General features: G+C 42.0%; 1 protein-coding gene and 1 non-coding gene across 5 annotated transcripts in view; one reads left to right on the plus strand and one right to left on the minus strand.

The window, feature by feature from the left end:
- The first annotated feature begins 344 nt into the window (after nt 1-344).
- The window catches only part of APLP2 (amyloid beta precursor like protein 2), an 82,643-nt gene continuing 65,410 nt past the window's right edge, over nt 345-17,577 (plus strand). For all 4 annotated transcript variants that reach the window (XM_077894188.1, XM_077894189.1, XM_077894190.1 and 1 more), the window contains exon 1: nt 345-543. In XM_077894188.1, coding sequence (XP_077750314.1) covers nt 439-543 — 105 coding nt within the window. In that variant the 5' untranslated portion in view covers nt 345-438. The remainder of the gene's footprint in view (nt 544-17,577) is intronic.
- LOC144311685 (U6 spliceosomal RNA) lies at nt 16,003-16,104 on the minus strand. The gene has a single exon (XR_013377264.1). It is a non-coding gene; the product is annotated as a U6 spliceosomal RNA (small nuclear RNA).

The raw sequence follows: 17,577 nt of genomic DNA on the forward strand, positions 1-17,577 counted from the left end.
GCCTCCCGGGCTCCCGGCCCCCCGGGCTCCCCGCCTCCCCGCCTCCCGGGCTCCCCGCCTCCCCGCCTCCCCGCCTCCCCGCCTCCCGCAGCCGCGGCCCCCGGCCCCTGGCGCACACCCCCTCGCCGCGCGGCCGCGGGGTCCCGGGCGGGGGCGGGGCCTGGCGGGGCTCGCGGTCGCGGCGGGCGGGAGGCGCAGGCTGTTCAGTCTCCTGATTGGGCCTGGGCTGGGCAAGGGGCGGCGCCTTGGGGCGGCTCTGCGGGCCGGCATTGGGCGCCGGGCAGAGGGGGCGTGGTCCGGTGAAGTCAGTTCCGGTTGGTGTAAAACCCCCGGGGCGGCGGCGCCCGGGCTTCAGATGCTTCTGGGTCGCGGCGGGGAGACGTCCCGAGAGCTCGCGTGCGCGCCTGGGAGTCGAGCGCTAGAGCGACCCGGCGAGGGATGGCGGCCCCCGGGACCGCGGCCGCCTCGGCCACCGGCAAGCTCCTGGTGCTGCTGCTGCTCGGGCTCACGGCGCCTGCCGCGGCGCTGGCCGGCTACATCGAGGTGGGCACCGGGCGGGCGCGGAGCGCGGCCTGCGGGCGGGCCCCGGGGGCCGGGGGCGCGGGGGTGGTCGGCGCTGCGGCGGGCTGAGCGCGCCTGCCCCGCCCGCCCGGCTTGGCGCGGCGCTTGGCGCTGGAGGTCGAGCCGCCTCCGCCGCCGCAGAGGCCAAATGAAAGGCATCGGGGCGCAGGGGGGCGCGCGGGGGGCGCAGCGGGGTCCGGGCACGCGGGGGGGGCTCCGGGGCTCGGGGTGCGCGCGGGGGCTCAGGGGGCGCAGTGCGTGCGGGGGGGCGCGCGGAGGGCGCGGGCCGCCCCCATCCCCAGCCCCATCTCCAGCCCCATCCCCAGCCGCATCCCAAGCCCCATCCCCAGCCCCATCCCCGCCCCCAGCCCCATCCCCATCGCCATCCCGCCCGCCGCGCCGCCGCCTCCCCGGGGGACCTCTGCGCCCTGCGGCCCCGGGCCCGATGCGGGGGCCCCTGCACCCTGCACGCCGCGGACGCCGCCTTTGTTGGCGGGCTGCCCCTGCACGGCCGCGGGGCCCTGGGGACGCTCGGGCCGCCCCGGGAGCAGCGCCGGCACCGGGCGGCGGGTGCGCCTCCCGCGCCCCCCGCGCCCCCCGCGCCCCCCTCGGGAGGACCCGCCGCGCGGGCACCAGGCCTCGGGCGGCTTCGGCCTCGCGGACCCGGGAAGGGCCTCTCCCGCGCCGGCCTTGCCCCCCCTTTTCAGTGGGTTCCAGCGACGACGAGAGGAACCGACGAATACGCCGTAAAAACTCTGGTTTCATCCTACTTTTTTTTTTTTCTTTTTTTTTGGGGGGGTGGGGTGGGGGGTGTTCGGAGTTAAGCAGCAGCTGCGATGCATCGGACAAGCCCAGAAACCTTCGTGCTCCGCGGTGGCTCAGGAGCCGGGATGCGCGGCGGGGCCGGGGTCGCCGGGGTCGGGAGGGGCCCACGGCCTGGCCCGGACCCTGCGGCTTCGTGAAACCCTGTGTGTTCCTGAGCGAGACGTGCAGCTTTTATTCTTCCTTGCCTTCTCGAAATAGTGCTTGAACTGCTGGACCCGAATGGGTCTCTGATGTAGCTTTTTTTTCTCTTTTTTTCTCCTTTTTCTCCACTCTTCACTATTTCTAAAATTACAATGGATTTCTGCACGTTTGGCTAATTTCAGAGAGAAGGGATTGCATGACCTAGGCATCGGCCGAGAAGTTTCCAGTAACAACCCCAAGTTAGAATGTGTTCTACAGAATGTTCAGACATCTGCAGGGTCAGATACGTCTAATCAAGAACACACCTCCGCTGCGGCGGCTTAAAACGTTTGTATTCATCCTGCTTAAAGCTTTATGATTCTTTGCAGGAAGGGGGAAGGGAAGTCGTATTGTAAGTAGAGTTAATGTTTATATACACATGTTTGTAGACCATTATTTTTGTTTCCACACAATGGTTAGATTTCTATCTGTGATCCCCCGATGGGATGTTGCAAGCTAGGTCAGCAGGATGCGAAAGGAAGGAAAAAAAAAAAAAAGGATTTTTGTCTGGAACGTAGAATTTTTAGTCATGGTGTCAAAAACCATCCTGCTCCCTCTTTTCCCTCACTTCCCCAGGGGATTCGTAGTTTAAGGCGCCAGTAGATGCACAGTAAAGGATTGGTAGGTTTTAAAGACTAACGTCCTTTCAAGTTTAAGCAGAATATTAACACCTGTATGTGTGCCTGCAGAGAAGGAAAAACCAGTTGTGGATTAAATTCAGTTGTTACAACGTTGTTCCATTGAAAAGGCTGGCTAGTTAGAAGGTAGGAATTAGACATTTTCCTAAAATGGTTTATAAGTGCTGTTTTAGGCTGACTTCTGTTCTTTGGAACTGTATTTTTGACCTCACTAAATGATCTTTCAGATAATTTTTCCTTTCGTCAAGTGGGCAAAATTTTACTTGTGCATGTTTCGTTTCATTTCATTTATTTGCTGTCAGGCAAAGGACTGCTGCCTAAACCTTGATTTAGATGAGAATGGCCTAAATCGGGATGTCTTTGGGAAGGTCTTTATTGAGATTAGCCAAAGGGATTCTAGCCAAATCCCTGATCAAGTTGCTTGGCGCAGAATTATTGATTGGCGAATCTTTAGTGTTGCTTGGTGTGGACTGAATTAATCTCTTACACCTGTTTAAAAAGAAAAACCTGCCTCTGTACCGAGGTCATCTCTTTTAAATCCGGGATATGTTCTGTTGTGTGCATGTTCCCATTCGGGATTCTCCGACGGTATTTGTGCTGAAACTCTGCACTCTGTAACAATGGACATTGATGCTTCTGAGAGCCAGAACTCGGGTTCATTCTGCTACATTTAAAAGAGGGCCATTTGACAGACAATTTTCAGGAACCTCAGATAACAAGGTATGACAACTGACTTAGAAGATAAAGAAGGCTTTGTGTTGGTATTCTGAGTGGTATAGGGAATGTCTGATTATGATTTGGGGAGATGCCAAGGCTTCTGATAGGATTAGCAGTCATCATTTTATCATGACTACTAAAAATCTTTTGATAAATATGATAAATTAAGTCTTAGCAATCAGGTCCTTCTGTCCTAGAGGGATTTTGTTTCATTATCTAAAATTGGGCTATATGACAGTTTAAAGGCATGTGGCTACTGAGCTTGCAGTATGATTGCGGGAAGGAGTTTTCCACTTTATTTAATTTTAATTAATTTAAGTTGACATTTAAAACTGATAGTTCAGGGACTGGAAAACTTTTAGCTGTTTTTTTTTTTTTTTTTTTTTTAAGATTTTATTTATTTATTCATGATAGTCACACACAGAGAGAGAGAGAGGCAGAGACACAGGCAGAGGGAGAAGCAGGCTCCATGCAGGGAGCCCGACGTGGGATTCGATCCGGGGTCTCCAGGATCGCGCCCTGGGCCAAAGGCAGGCACTAAACCACTGCGCCACCCAGGGATCCCCGTTTTTAGCTGTTTTTGATAGAATTTGGTTATGTGGATCTACTTTTTGAACTGTACATTTAATGAAATCTAAATGCAGATCAAGTATTTCCTATGCAAATTTAGCATCTGAAATGCATTGTACTGTAACATGCACACCAGATTTTGAAGATTTACAATGAAAAAAAATTGTGAAATATCTCAGTAATTTTTGTATTGATGATGACATCGAAATGATGGAATTTGAAACCGTGGCTAAGTAAAATATGTTAAACTTAGTTTCACCTGTTTCTTTTAATCTTAATGCGGCCACCTGAAAATACAACATATATAGCTCATATTATACTTCTTCTAGACGATGCTAATTTAATGTCTTGCCTGAAATTGATCGAGCATGCTTTTAAATGTTTTTTAGGACAATTTTAAGTGTCATTTTTTTGGTTACTTTTTTCAATTAAAAATGTTATTTAAAAAGAAGTTCAAACTTACAAAAATAGCGAAAATGGTACAAATAACTCTCATACCCGGAATCACCAGTTAATGTTTTTCCTATTCAGCATTTGCTTTATTTTTTTATTCTGTTCTTACGTATTTTTTGAAGTATTTATGAGTTCCATTCATCCTGCCCCTTAATTCCTTCACTTTATATTTCCTGAGAACCAAGGAAATTGTCTTACGTGTTAGTACAGTTATCGATTTAAGGAAATTTGACATTGATATGATGTTAAAATCAAATCTGTCCATATTCCAGTTGTCAGTTGACCCAATAATGTTTTTTATAGCATTCAAAAACATAGTTATTTTTAAAGCTGAAGAGCTTAGAAGTCTTGGCAGTAAAATGTGAAGGGTTATTCATGTTTTCCAAATTAAAAAACAGATTTTTAAAAAGGATTTATTTATTTATTATTTTAGAGGGGGCAGAGGGAGAGGCAGGATAAGGGAGAGAATCTCCAGCAGACTCTCCACGGAGTGGGGAGCCTGTTTGGGGGCTCAGTCTCATGACCCTGAGATCATGACCTGAGCCCTAAATCAAGACTCGGTTGCTTACCTGACTGACCAGGTGCCCCTAAGAATCAGATATGTTTAACTTATCTGATGTTTTGACTTTGGAAAATCAAAGCTTAAGCCTTTCAAGATCTTTAATTATGTTTTTCACCCTTTCTGAATTCTTGGGCTTCTGTACTTTTTTTTTTTTTTTGGTAAGATTTTATTTTTAAGTAATCTCTACCTCCAGTGTGGGGCTTGAACTTAGAACCCTAAGATCAAGAGTCACATGGTCTGTTGACTGAGCCATCCAGGCTCCCCATTCTGCACTTTTTCTTTCTTTCTTTCTTTAAAAATTTTATTTATTTATTCATGAGAGAGGCAGAGACACAGGCAGAGGGAGAAGCAGTCTCTATGCAGGGAGCCCGATGCAGGACTCGATCCCTGCAGCTCAGAATCACGCCCCGAGCTGAAGGCAGGTGCTCAACTGCTGAGCCACCCAGGGGTCCCTGCATGTTCTTTTTGACATAACAGAAGAAAAATTTTATAGGTAGTACACATTCATTGTAAAATTTAAAAAATACAGATGAATAAAAAGGGAAAAATAATCTCAAAACGTATCTTCCAGGGAAACCTCACTGTAAACATGATGTATACCTTAGTAGATCAAGTACATATATTTCGTAAAACTGGCATATATTGCATATTGGAGTTGGTACCTAGCAGTTATTACTTTGAATTGTCCTAAAATGAATTACTGTAAGAAAATCAAGTTTTCTGTCTGATAAAAGGTAGGGATAAATCTTTGTACAGTAATTGTAGTTTCTGGGGGTCATTTGAGAGAGAATTTGAAATTGTCTCTATTCCAATTTTCAAGAGTTGTTTTTTAGTGAGATAAAGTAGATTACCTTGATGCTTAATTAAATTTAGTATTGTATACCTTGATCTATGGCCTAATATGGAAAGTGGACCATATCGGCCCATTCAAATAGAAATAGGTTCTAAAAAAATAAAAATAAATTAAAAAAAAAAAGAAATAGGTTCTAGTCCTTTGTACAACTAATTATTTTTGCTCAATTTTTTTTTACATAGCTCATGAAGTTTTTTTTTTTTTTTTTTTTTTTTTAAGATTTTATGTATGTATTCATGATAGACACACACAAAGAGAGAGGCAGAGACACAGGCAGAGGGAGGAGCAGGCTCCATGCAGGGAGTCTGACGTGGGACTCCATCCTGGGACTCCAGGATCACACCCTGGGCAGAAGGCAGGCGCTTAAACTGCTGAGCCACCCAGGCTGCCCTGAAGTTGTTTTTTTTAAATGAAATGGCTTTATAATCTTTTTATTTTTCAATTCATTTTATTATTTATTAAAAAAATTTTTTTAAGAGAGAAAGGGAGTGGGGAGGGACAGAGGGGGAGAGAGGATCTTAAGCAGGCTCCATGCCCAGCACAGAACCCAACATGGAGCTCAGTCTCATGACCCTGAGATCAAGACATGAGCTGGAATCAGAGTTGGCTGCTTAACCGATTGAGCCACCCAGGCTCCCCAACTATAATCTTTTTTTAAAATAGGCTTTTCATTTGTTATTTAGCCTACGAGTGTTTGTTGAATCACTGTTGTTAGGTTCTGTTTTACTTATTTTTATTTTATTTTAAAAATATTTATTTATTGATGAGACAGACACAGAGAGGCAGAGACATAGGCAGAGGGAGAAGCATGCTCCCTGCCGGGAAACGTGGGACTCGATCCCGGAACCCCGGGATCACACCCTGAGCCAAAGGCAAATGCTCAACCACTGAGCCACCCAGGTGCCCTGAGGTACTGTTGTAGATGCTAAATGCTACAGTAGTAAAAAACAAATATGCATAGTGCTTTTTACTCTACAGGATGCACTTGCCTGTGATTTCACGGCCGCACCCTCAGAGAATCTCATTGAGTACATCTGGGAGTCTCAGTTTTAAATGCTCCCCAGGTGATTCTTGTGTGCAAGTACAGAAAAACAAAACAGCAGCATACAAAAAACCCTAACAGAACTCTTTTGGGCACATTATCTTCTTAGTCTCTGTGGGCAGCTTACTGAAGTCAGTATTGTTATCCCCACTTAAAAAGGGAGTCAGTAGAGGTCAGGGGCCTAAGGCCAATCAGCAGGGCCCAGGTACAAATCCATCTGTCCTCTTCTAAGTCTGTTGCTCTTTCATCTGCGTCAGGGTGTTTCATAAGGTCTCTCTTGTGGTTGCAGATCTCCTTTTCTGTCTTCCCCACTACCAAAAAATCTGATGTAAGTATTTGCTTTAAAAGAAATTAATTTCATAGAAGTTAGATATATCATGAACCAGTATATGCCAAACTATATACCAAAGTGGTTATCTTTGAAGGATATAATTACAGGAGACTTTGTCTTTTTACATTTTCCATGGATTTTCCAAAAACTTCTAATGCCTTTTTATATAATGTGCCATCATGCTTGGGCTCTCTCTCGCTCTCTCTCTAAATAATAATTTTGTTTCATCTTCGTATTCTGCAAAATTTAAGGAAAGGAAATTTAAAAGCCCCCCCCCCCCCCCCGTTTGTGTGTGTGTGTGGTGGAGGAGGGGGAGTCTTATAAAAGTCAGGGGATGGGATTATTTGGAAGAGATTTACAGTCACTAGCCTAGCTAGTTGATAGACAAACCATAGGAGGAGGTTGATGGTTATCACTGACTGGGATAAGATTGTGGTCCAGAAAAAAGTTAATCAGCATTTGGAGTGGGACACCTGTGAGATCAGTTAACTGAGTAGCTCTGGGCAACCTTTCCATTCTCCCTTTCGCAGCCAAACATCTCTGATGGTTACAGATCGGATGTGGTTCCAGAGGACATGCTGTGGTATGATAATGCCCAGGGGAGGAGGGGACGACCTCTTCCTGTGTATCTCCCCTAAAGGGTGAAGAAATCTTTCTCAAAGCCCACCAGCACAATTCCCCTCAAATCTTACTGGACAGAATTGCACCAGATGCTCCTAGCCAAACCAGATGTTGGCAGGGGAGCGGTACTGCGAGCGGGTTGGGTTCTGTTGGAAAAGTGCTACAGGAGTTGGGTAGATGACCGCATGTGTGCAGCAAGGGCATTCTCTGGTTGCTTGTAGAACAGGTGGGCTGGCTGGAAGGAAAAAGAACTAATTCTTACCTAAATTATCTGTGGGTTAAATGTTTGCTGGCAAAACTGAGAAATTGGAGGAACCTCATAAAGGTTTTTTGTTTTGTTTTTTAAAGATTTTATTTATTTATTCATGAGAGAGAGACACACAGAGAGAAAGAGAGAGGCAGAGACATAGGCAGAGGGAGAAGCAGGCTCCATGCAGGGAGCCCGATGTGGGACTCCATCCCGGGTCTCCAGGATCACGCCCTGGGCTGAAGGTGGCACTAAACCGCTGAGCCACCCAGGCTGCCCTCATGCAGGGTATTGATTAGGATCTTGGCCCTTCATTTTGAGGGCTGTTGCTGTCTAGAACAGAATGGCTGGAATGATAAGGAATATGAAGAATTTGACATGAAACATGGAGAAACTGTAAGGGAGATATTTAGCTTGGGAGAAGAAGAAAGTGTGGGATTTAGTGGTGGTGGTGAAGAAGAACATAAGCCTTTTAGAATATTTTATAGTTTGTTTCTGGAAGGCTAAGTAGGAAACTGAAGCAGAGTTTTTCCGTGGAGAAATGAGATGAAAAGACTGTAGGACATGGTTTTATTTTACTCCCTTATGAATATTTCCAACATATTATGGTAGAAATACAAAGATACTCCTATATACACCACCCAATTTTGTTAAATTTTAACACTTCCCATATTTGCTTTAGCCTTTTTTTTTTTTTTTGAGTACTAAAACATAGATAAATAAAACATTACAGTAGAAAGGCCTCCTTTGAACGTTTACCAATCCCATTAACCTTTCTTTCCAGAAGTAACTCTTATCTTGAGTTGGGAGTTTAGCATTCCCGTTCATGTTTTCATGCTGAGAGACGTCCCTTTCTTCTTTTTGGATTCCAAAGAAGTTTGTTCAGGTTCTTAGAGTTGTAATAAATGTTTATCAATGCAGCGAATTAATTGTTTGAACATAATTATGATTTAAAAGCTAAGATACTTGAAGTGGAAGTGAAGGTAGCCCCGTCCTCCTGAAGGCGCCAGGCATACATGGCACCATTGCAACCCTCCCTACATCAAAAGCCCTTGAGTATTTTTTAGTATATGTGCTGCCGAAGCGAGCACTGCCCTTGAGTATTTTTGAGCTTTTTAAAATTTATAACTCAGTGTATTTTCATAAAACACATACTGATGTAACTACTGCCAAGGTAAAAAATAGAACACTCCCACCCTAACCGCCCCCTCTAGTAATTATTACACTGACCTTTCTGGTAATTATTTATTCTTTATAGTTTTACCATCCAACCATTTGTCCTTATCCACTGTACTTTATCCTGCTTTCTAGATTTATATAAATAGAATCCTTCCGTATGTATTCTTAAGTATCTGGGCTCTTTCACTAAGCTTGTTTTTGTTAATTTTTTTCCCCCAAGTAATCTCTATACCCAGTGTGAGGCTCAGACTCACGGCTCTGAGATCAAGAGCCACATGCTCTTCTGACCGATGTAGTTAGGTGCCTTTCTTTCACTAAACATGGTTTTGAGAGTCATCGGTATTGTTGAGTGTAGCTGTGTAGTGTTCCAGTATATGAAGAAACCATGATGTGTTTTGCTAATGGACGTTTGGGATGTTTCCAGTTTAATATTATTGGGATACTGCTCTGCTTTTTGATTTGCCTTTTTACTCTCCTAATGATCCCTTTGGAGGAAGTTCTTAATTTTGATGTCTAACATATCTCTTTATTATTATTATTGTGATAGGTGTTTTTCTTTGTGTGTGTACTATTTGAGAAGTCTTTTCCTACCCTGAGGACATAAAATTATTCTCCTAGATTGTCTATTTGGAGCTTTTTATTTTGCCTGCCACACTTAGAGCTACAGTTTACCTGGGTCTGATTTTTGTGTAATGAGAAGCACAGGTCTTTTTATTTTTATCTTTTCCATATGGGTATGTGGCCCATACCATATGGCTATCCAGCTTGCACCATTTATTGTCAAGGTCATCCTTTCCCTTCTGTTCTCCCATGGCGCCTTCATTGTTAATTAATATCTCTGTATGGGTGAGTCTGTTTCTCGGCTCTCTTAATCATTGATGTCTGTGTGTATCTTTGCATCGAGTCTATACTCTCCTAATAACTGTGCTTTATAATGAGATTCTATATCTGCTAGAGCATGCCCTTTTACCTAGGTTGTCTTTTAATATTGTTTTGACTATTTCATAATTTTTTTCTGATATATATATATTTGCTGCATATGGCTGAAAACAGTCACTTGTCAGAATTTTGATTGAGAGTGCACTGAGTCTAGTTAATTGGAGAAAAGTTGATTGTTTTTAATGTTGAGTCTTCCAGGGGCACCTGGATGGCTCAGTTGGTTGAGCGTCTGAGTCTTGATGTCAGCTCAGGTCTTGATCTCAAGGTTGTGAGTTTGAGTCCTGCACTGGGCTCTGCACTGGGCGTGGAGCCTATGTAAGATATATATATTTATACATATATATAAAGAGAGAGAAAATGTGTCTACTAATCTAGAAACATGGCACATACCTTTATTTAGGTCTTCTCTCATTACTCTCAATCTTTTTATAGCTTTCTGCATAGAGCTCTTGTACCATCTTGTATTAGATTTATTTGTAGGTATTTGGTTATTTTTAATGCTGTTGTAAATTTTTTGTTGTCCTTTTGTTGTGGTTGTGGAAATGCAGTTGATATTTCCAAATTGACTCTGTATCCAGGAGACCTGTTAAATTTGTGCACTGATTCTAAAAATTTATTAGTAATTTTGAAAATTTCTGAATATGTTCTGTGGATTTTGACAGTTTTTAATTTCTTCCCTTCCAGTTCTTAGAGCTTTAATTTCTTTTTCTTGCTTTACTGCACTGGCTATGACTTGTAAAATGTTCAGAAAAGTGGTAGTAATAGCTGGTATCTTTTTATTTTTCCTGATCTCAAGAGGGAAACTACATTTCACCATTTATGATACTTACGGATTTCTTTTTAGATACCATGTCCTTTATTAGATTGGGGAGGAGCTTTTTTTTTTTTTTTTTTTTAAAGATTTTATTTATTTATTCATGAGAGACAGAGAGAGAGAGAGAGAGAGAGAGGCAGAGTCACAGGCAGAGGGAGAAGCAGGCTCTATGCAGGGAGCCTGATGTGGGACTTGATCCCCGAGACTCCAGGGTCACGCCCTGAGCTGAAGGCAGGCGCTAAACTGCTGAGCCACCCAGGCGGGAGGAGCTCTTTTATTCTCTAATTGCTCAGGATTCTTGTCAGGAATGAATATTGATTATTTTTCACTTTTTTCTCCAAATGATTAGATGGTCATATGATTTTTCTCTTTAATTTTGATAGTGTGAAATATATACATATATATATATTTTTTTAATTTTATTTATTTATGATAGTCACATAGAGAGAGAGAGAGAGAGAGAGAGAGAGGCAGAGACATAGGCAGAGGGAGAAGCAGGCTCCATGCACCGGGAGCCCGACGTGGGACTCGATCCGGGGTCTCCAGGATCGCGCCCTGGGCCAAAGGCAGGCGCCAAACCGCTGCGCCACCCAGGGATCCCTATATACATATATTTTTTGATAGTGTGAAATATATTGATTAATCTTTTAAATATGTAAGCATCTTATGCATTCCTGAAATGAGCCAAACTTATTTATTTTCTGGATTTGGTTTGCTAAAATAATATTCAGGATTTTTGCCTCTGTGTTCAATAGTGTGTTTGGGTGTACCCAAGGTGGCTCAGTCACTCTGTCCCACACACTCTCTCTTGCATAAATCTTAAAAAAAAAAAAAATCATTTAAAAAAGTGGATTTGATTTTTTTTTTTTTTTTTTTTCAAGTTGTAAAAAGGATGCCTCAGTAGCTTAGTTAAATGTCTGACTCTTGATCTCAGCCCAGGTCTTGATCTCAGGGTCATGAGTTCAAACCCCTACTCAAAAAAAAAAAAAAAAAAAAAAAAAAAAAGGGTTTATCCTGTTTTTCTCTTTTATAACATATCAGGTTTTGGTTTCAAAGTTCTATGGCCTCAGAAAGACTTGGAGAGAGAGGTTATTGCCTCTTTTTTTTATTGGCATTATTTTTTCTTTTAATGTTTGGAAAAAATTTACCAGTGAAGCCATCTGGACTTTTATTTTTGGTAAGGTTTCCAAGTATGGATTTAATTCATTTACAAATTATAGGATTAGACCTATCTTGTGTGAGTTTGGTTAAGTTTCTCTAGTAATCTATGACATTGGACTTTTTAAATTGATATTGTTTGATCAAACTTGTTTATAATACACTCTTAGTAGTCTTTGTAATATGGGTGGAATCTGCAGTGATGCCCTCTTTTTTCATTCCTCACTTTGGTTATTTTTGTGTATTTGTTTTGCTTTATTTAGTCACTCCTACAAGTGTTAAGTCTTTTTAAATAATCAACTTTGGGCTTTGTTGATCCTCTCTGTTGTATGTTTATTTTGCATTTTCTTCTATTTTTTTTTTTTTTAGAGTTTATTTTTAAGTAATCTCTACACCCAAATCAAACTAACAGCCTTGAGCTCAAGAGTCGTGTGCTTTACAGACTGAGTCAGCCTTCATTTTACTTATTTCTGCTGATTATTATTTTCTTCTTTCTACTTTCCAGGGGCTTAATTTATTATTTTTCAAACAATTTGATATGACTGCTGAAAAATTTCTTTCAGCCTTTCTGCTTTCATATTAATTTAAAGCTATAAATTTCCCTCTGAACAGGGCTTTAGCTGCTGTTCACAAGGGATTTTTAAAAATTTATTTATTTATTTATTTATTTAATTTTTTAAAAGTTGAGATGCAACTGACCTATAACATTGTGCAAATTTAAGGTGTACAGTGTGTTGGTTTATATATTGCAATATGATTACCACTGTCATGTTAGCTAATAACCACTATCACATAATGTAATTATCTTTTTTGTAGTAAGAACAATTAAGATCTAGTCTCTTAGTAGGTTTGAAATTTGTAATATAGTACTATTGATTATAATCACTGTGCTGTGCATTGATCTCCAAAACTTATTTACTAGTTAAGTTTGTACCCTTAAACAAGCATTTTATTTTTTTATTTTTAAAGATTTTATTTATTCATGTCAGACACAGAGAGAGAGAGGGGCAGAGAAACAGGCAGAAGGAGAAGCAGGCCTCACCCAGGGAGCCTGGTGGGGAACTCGATCCCAGGTCTCCAGGATCACGCCCTGGGCTGAAGGTGGTGCTAAACCGCTGAGCCACCTGGAGTCTGCCTTGGGGCTTGATCCCAGGACCCTAAGATTACGACCTGAGCCAAAGTCATACACTTAACTGACTGAGCCACCCAGATGCCCCCACCATATAAATTTTGATAAGACTATTTTTATTATCATTCAGTAAAAAAATTGGTTTTCCATTATAATTCTATTTTTTTCTCCATGGGCTATTTAGAAGTACATTTGCTGGGGCACCTGGGTGGCTCAGTCGGTTAGTCTGTTTCTTGACCTCATCTCAGGTCTTAACCTCCAGGGCATGAGTTCAGGCCCCACTCCTTGCTCCTGGATGGGCTCCTCAGTGGGCATGGAGCCTACTTAAAAGCAAAAAGTACATTTGTTAATTTCTAAATATGGGGGATATTTCTGATTGTCTTTTTGTTATTTAATCCAGCTTAACTGCATTGTGGTCAGAGAACTAGTCTTTATGATTTCAGTCATTTGGAATTTGTTGAGACTTGTTTTATGACTGATTTATGGTGAAATTTTCATCCTGCTCATGAAGAAAATGTCTATTCTTCAGTTTTAACTTCTGATGTTTTTTGTTGTGTTTTGTTTTTTTAAACTTCTGATGTTTTGTATGTATGTGCTGGTCATGTTTTTATGTTCAGGTTTTTATCCTTAATGATTTTTTTGGATAATTTTTTTTCTCCTTGTAGTTTTGACAGTGTTTTATTTTGAAGCTGTTTTTAGGTGTGTACAGATTTAGAATTATTATTACTATTTTTAAAGATTTTTATTTGAGAGTGAGAAAGAGCACAAGCCAGGCAAGGGGTGGAGGGAGAAGCAGGGAGCCTGACATGGGGCTCAAGCCTGGGATCATGACCTGAGCTTAACTGACTGAGCCACCCAAGTTCCCCCAGATTTAGAATTACTATCTCTTCCTGAAGAATGGAATCTCCCATAGTTTCCAGTAATATTTTTTGCCTTTATTAATACTTTGTCTAATAATATTTCTATATGTTTTACATATGCTGTGGTTTTCTCTTTTGTTAACCTAGCACTTGTGTTTTCCTGGAATATTTAGTACATTTACATTTAATGGGGCTGCTGATATGCTTGGGTTCTCATCTACCATCATATTTAATGCTTTTTGTTTGTTTTGCCAGTTCTGTGTCTGTTTTCTTAGTTAATCCCTTTGGAACTTGTTACTGTTTAACTTCTCTCTCTTATTACTTTGGAACGTATTTATATATCTTTTATTATTACTTAGTGGCTACTTGAGAAATTTCAGTATCTGTCACTTACCAGTGTCTTACATTAATTGGTATTTTTCTCCTCTTCCTGGACAATAGAAGACCTTAGAAGACTTTAATTCCATTTAACCCCTTCTCATCTCTTGCCATGGTTATCACATATGTTCATTTCATTTTAAACCCCGGAGGACGTTACACAAGCCTTTTATACAGTCAAGTGAATTTAGGTCGGTGGCGATTGACTGGAGGCATTATGAGTATCATCTGGGAAACTTTTGCAAAATAGAGATAGCTGGCTCCAATTTGGACAAATGACATCAGGATCTCCTGACAGAGGGTCAAGCATTAGTATTTCCTAAAAACCCCTCACGTAATTCACACTTGTAGTAAAATTGAGAGGCTCTGATATAGATTTACATATTTATTCTAATTTTTTATGCATCTCTGACCTTTCCAGGATAATTTTTTGACTCCAAAACACTTTAGAATTCTAAGGGTAGGTTGGCTAGTGATGTATTCTTTCACCAGATATCTTTTCCATTGTCTTTCTTGACAGAGATAGGCTCATTGAGAACAGAATTTTCTTTCCTCATCTTACAGCGTTTACTCCATTCCTGATATTTTGTTACCAATATCCTAATATTGAATGTTATCAACAACTTGAATTTGTTGTCAGCATAATTATACTCCTTCGAAAATAATGTGTTCCTAAGTCTACTTTCAAGCTTTTCTCTTTGAATCTGGTTTTCAACAATTATGCTATTATATACTTAGGCGTAGTTTTTTAAAAAATAGGTTCTCTTTGGGGTTTCTGAGTGGCTCAGTTGGTTAAAGGTCTGATTCTTGATTTCAGCTCAGTCATGATCTTGGGGTCGAGGTATCTGCTGGGTGTGGACCCTACTTACTATTCTCTCTTCCTCTCCCTCTGTCCCTCCCTATTTGCGTGCTCTCTCTCTCTAAAAAAAGAATTAAATTAAAAAAAAATGTATTCTTGTAGACCTGCTTGAGTCTGTGGTTTGATGACTTTAATCAGTTTTAGAACATTCCCAGCTGTTTTCTTTTTAAGTATCGTTGAAAAAAATTTTTATTTATTTATTCATGAGAGACACACAGAGAGTCAGAGACACAGGCAGAGGGAGAAGCATGTTCCCTGCAGGGAACCTGATGCGGAACTTGATCCCGGGACCCTGGGATCACGACCTGAGTCAAAGGCAGAAGCTCAACCTCTGAGCCACCTGAGCATCCCTCTTTTTAAGTATTTAAATATTGCTTCCACCTAATTTTCTCCTTTCCCATTGGACTCCAAAAACAAACATCTTAGACGTTGCCACTGTGTCTTCTGTGTCTCTCCAGGCCTCATTCGATAGTCTTTTTTCTGGCCCATCTTTCTGTTTACTAATAATTATTTCAACTGTATTTGATCTGCCTTGAAGTCCATCCATTGAGTTCTTATTTATAGTTAATATAGTTTCAGGTTTTTTTTTTTTTAACTTTTATTTAAAGATTTTACTCCTATATTTGAGAGAGATCGCACAAGCCAGGGGAAGAGAGGCAGCGTCGACTCCCTCACTGAGCAGAGACCCCAATTTGGGGCTCGATCCTAGGACCTTGGGATCATGACCCGAGCCAAAGGCAGATGCCTGACTGAGCTGCCCAGATGCCCCTGTGGTTTCAGTTTTACAATTAAAATTTTAAAAACATTAAAAAAAGTTTTTTTTTGAGGTTTGGCTGTTACTCCAATTATCATACTATATAATATTAGTTTTAGTAAAAATGTGGCATGCTTGGGGTGCCTGGGTGACTCAGTGGGTTGGATGTCTGCCTTTGGCTCAAGTCATGACCTCACAGTCCTGGGATCGAGCCCCGCATCAGGCTCCTTACTCAGCTGAGAGCCTGGTTCACCCTCTACCCCTGCTGTTCCCCCTGCTTGTGCATGCTGTCTTGCTTGCTCTCTTGCTGTCAAATAAATAAAATCTTAAAAAAAAATATGGAATGCTTTGTGAAATTGTCGTCCTTGTGTAGAGGACATGCTAATCTTCTCTATATCATCCCAACTTTAGTATATGTGCTCTGAAGCAAGCTCCCGACAATCAACATGGAGGTAAAACATTGCAGTAAGTGGTTCTTACTAATCAGAAAGCCAAGGAAAAACTCTTCTAAGGCCCTCAGTTTCTCAGCTATCGAACCACTATCAGTAATTGTCCTTTATGACTCAGATGTGTATGATCTATCTCAGGGACCTATTTGCCACTTCTTAAAATCTTTTATTAAAAATGACTGAGATTTTTGGGCACCTGGCTGGCTCAGTTGGAAGAACATGTGACTCTTGATCTTGGGGTTGTGAGTTCAATCAAGGTCCACATTGGGTGTGGAGATTACTTAAAACAACTATTTTTAAAAAGTGACTTGAGATTCTAAATTGACTCCTTACAAATGATAATTAAAGGCGAGCTTTAGAATGTATCATGTGTTAAAGAAGAAATACAAAATCATTGAGAAAAATTTAGACTGTTACAGGTAAAGCAAAGCAAAACAAAACCAAAAAATTAACTGATTAAAGAATTAAAGTATTTACCATTTGGATAAATAATTTATTTTCCCACTCTTTTTATACATCTTACTTAAAAACAGTGGATATTACCCATTTCCCTCCCATTTGACATATTGAATAACTTTCCAGGGTCTTAAATATTATACACTGCTTTTGGTTGAATCACTCTTTGTGGTTTGGGGTTTTTGAACTCCCTGCATTTAAAAAAAAATTTAGTAGTATTCTTTTTAGCCGATGTTACTAAAAAGTAACATGATTAAGATGGAGCAGAACACACATACTACATGTTGGTGCATTTGGAAAAATGCCCCAGAACCCTTCTCTACTTGCATCCTGGGGTCAGCTCTCTGAGGGGACAGCCACCTGGGCAGGACTGCCCTTCCAAGGCTTAGGAAGTCTGCAGGACTGCCCTTCCAAGGCTTAGGAAGTCTGCAGGACTGCCCTTCCAAGGCTTAGGAAGGCTTAGGAGAGGGGTGCCAGAGTAGACCAGCCTGTCACAGGGTCCTCTGCATTCTGGCCACTGAACTTCTCCGTGGAGGTCTTCCCCAAGCAGGGGACAGTGTATATGTGGTAAGAGCAGAGCGTTTTCTTCATTAGGTGTGGCTGGTCATGAAAGGGACAGTTGTCCAGGTTGGGCTGGGACTTGGTACATCTGGTTCGGCCAGTCTCGGCGCCCAAGAAGTAGTTCATCCCAGCCACAACTTGCTCGTGGAGGCCCACCCCCTGAGCGCCACCTGCAGTGCCCTCGCTCGCCTTGTTGGACTTGGTTAGGGCAAAGTTTGACACCTGCCACGCATCCTCCTCATTGACATGGTCAGCTGCCCATGGGGTGCCCACCATTGGAGACCGGCTCCTGTTCATGCCAGGGCTAGGGACAGGGCCAGGGTCAGGGTGGCTGGCAGGGTGCGCAGGGGCCCAGCCATAGTGTGGGTGAAGCTTAGAGAGGAGTGATCCAGCAGTGGCCCTCCCTGCATTTTTATTTTATTTTATTTTTATTTTTTTCCT

The sequence above is a fragment of the Canis aureus genome, chromosome 3 (assembly GCF_053574225.1).
Source record: "Canis aureus isolate CA01 chromosome 3, VMU_Caureus_v.1.0, whole genome shotgun sequence".
NCBI lineage: Eukaryota > Metazoa > Chordata > Mammalia > Carnivora > Canidae > Canis > Canis aureus.